The sequence below is a fragment of the Etheostoma spectabile genome, chromosome 5 (genome assembly GCF_008692095.1).
Source record: "Etheostoma spectabile isolate EspeVRDwgs_2016 chromosome 5, UIUC_Espe_1.0, whole genome shotgun sequence".
Lineage (NCBI taxonomy): Eukaryota > Metazoa > Chordata > Actinopteri > Perciformes > Percidae > Etheostoma > Etheostoma spectabile.
This window is the reverse complement of record NC_045737.1, coordinates 22,021,781-22,024,195: the sequence shown is the minus strand read 5'-3', so window position 1 is coordinate 22,024,195 and position 2,415 is coordinate 22,021,781. Positions and strand designations below refer to the sequence as shown.

Sequence of the window (2,415 nt, the reverse complement as noted above, 5' to 3'; positions counted from 1 at the left end):
TGACTTCAAATTCTGGGATAGTCTCTAACAGAGAAAATTGTCTGGCTTCTACCTGCACCGGAGCTTGAATGCAATCAACAAATGGCAATAAATATTCTTACCTTTAAAAAAATAATGAATCAAAATGCTTGACCCCTCCACCCCACCGCGGTGGGATATCCCCCCCCCAAAAATGTCATATTTATTTAACAGAAATGTTTTTGATTGCATCAATTAACCAGTTAAAATACCTTGATGTTGCCCTCAGCTGAGCCACTGATAAAGCAGTCCTCAGTCGGATCGACAGCCAGAGCTTTGACCGGCGAGTCGTGGGCCTGGAAGCTCTGACGCTGGTGCCTGTGGGCGAGCTCCAGGACACTAATCCAGCCCTTCCTCCCACCGGTGATAAGCAGCTGCTGCCTGGAGGCCATCAAGAGCACCGTAGCTCCGGATTCATGGCAGCAGAAAGCTGATGAGAGAGAGAAAAGGGAAGGATGGGATATCAAGGAGAATAACATGGATGCATCAGAGGGAATGGCATAGAATTTAGAGAAGCATTAGGGATGGAAATAAAAACAAGAGCACAGAGAGGGAAAAAATATAGTGACATATAACACATATAGCATGTAACGTATATGGCTTCAGTCTGCAATTATTTTCACTATTGCACTATTGCAGATCATGCCGGGGGTCGTTATCCACTCATCATCCTTCATTTCCTGTCTGCTCTAAACTGCAGACGATCTTACAAAAGGCAAAATTGCCACAACTGGAAAGAAGTAGTTTTCTTTCTTTCTTCATCAGCTATTTGATGTACATTTTTTTGTACGTAAACATGTTACATTAGAGCTATTATGCTCATTTTAATGATGATTTAATCTAACATTATTTACTTAATCTTGGATTAACTTTTTGGTAAACAAAATGTCGGAAATAGCAAATCAAATGCCCATCAGTCCATGCAGATGTTTTTAAATTGTTTGTTTTGTTCCACCAATCGTCCAAAACCCCAAAACACAGTTTAACACTATGGAATACTTAATTAATGAAAGCACATTTTCACATTTAAGAAAAAAATAACGATTCAATAATTATCAAAATATTTGCAGATTGCTCAGCTGATTCCTTAAAGAGGCCGTTAGATAGAAACTGATGCTTTTTTTGTGCTGCATCTTACCATGCACAAGGCTGTTCGCGGGAGTCACCAGAGTGTCCCATAGACACACATTCCTGTGGAATCAAAAAATGACCAGATTACTATCCATTCCCAAATTTCACTGTTGGCCACAGAACAGTGGAGCTGAATGGAAAAGATTTAGCATTTAATTTAAATCGGGAGAACAATTTTTTAAGATGATTGGAGACAAAATTCTCCTTCAAACTCTTATACCTGTTGTCTGTTGAAAGACCTGCAGTGGCGATGAGGGAGGAGGAGCCCACAAAGACAAAGTCATTAGCTGTCTTGTTGTGGCACTGCAACGTCTGGCAGAGAGAAACAAAGAAGACGGTTAGTAATAGTGACAGTAATATAGAAGCAGGAGAAGAATAAACAAAAATGAGATTGACAGGAAGAAAGCAGGAGGACACTAAGAACGTCTAGACAGAATAAAGCTAAAAACAAACATGTCAGAAAAATAAAAAGGTTGGCAATCAGCTCAGTGAGTTTCTTACTAGGTATGGTTTAGGTGCATTCCCACTTGTGTTGGTCTGCCAGAGACTCAAACCTCCATCAGCATCGACGATACCGAACTACACAAAACATTCAGAGAGCAGATGTTAGACTTTGCTGAGACTCCTGCTGTGTTTGCACACCCATTGAGAACCTGCTTTCCCTTCTGGTGTTTCCGATTGTTCTCAAATTGTCTTCCAAAACACGTCAACAGTCTCATAACTTCAAGCACCACTTACATAACTAAAACCGCTCTGCTCTGTCCTCTTTCCAATTTTTTCTTTCAAAGCATATTTCACTTTTTTGGCCAGAACAGGCAGATAAGATGGTACTGGCACAGAAGAGGCACCATCTGAGAAAGTTATTAGCTTGAGGCGAGTGCCTGAGTTCAGAGCAATTGAATCACTCAGCTGGAGAACAAAATGTGCTTAAGCCAAACTCCCCACTGTGGTTCATGCCTGAATGGTAAAGTGTGAAAATGTAGCTGAATCTGACAGGCTCGAATCATAATGGATCATGGTAGTTAAAGGTCTCATGGCATGAAAATTTCACTTAATGAGTTTTCTTAACATAATAATACGAGTTCCCCCAGCCTGCCTATGTTCCCCCAGTGGCTAGAAATGGCAGCCCTTATCCTGCTCTGCCTTTGAGAAAAAAATCAAAGCTCAGATGGGTGGATCTGGATCTGCTCCTTATGATGTCATAAGGAGAAAGGTTACCTCCCCTTTCTCTTCTTTGCCCGCCCAGAGAATTTGGCCCACCCATGA

The 2,415-nt window shown here is 41.2% G+C and overlaps 1 protein-coding gene across 5 annotated transcripts in view; it reads right to left on the bottom strand.

The window, feature by feature from the left end:
- Positions 1–2,415, bottom strand: part of dmxl1 (Dmx like 1) — a 64,188-nt gene that overhangs the window by 5,216 nt on the left and 56,557 nt on the right. For all 5 annotated transcript variants that reach the window (XM_032515610.1, XM_032515614.1, XM_032515612.1 and 2 more), the window contains 4 exons: positions 1,651–1,728; positions 1,370–1,461; positions 1,157–1,209; positions 231–448 (listed from right to left, as the gene is read on the bottom strand). In XM_032515610.1, coding sequence (XP_032371501.1) covers positions 231–448; positions 1,157–1,209; positions 1,370–1,461; positions 1,651–1,728 — 441 coding nt within the window. The remainder of the gene's footprint in view (positions 1–230; positions 449–1,156; positions 1,210–1,369; positions 1,462–1,650; positions 1,729–2,415) is intronic.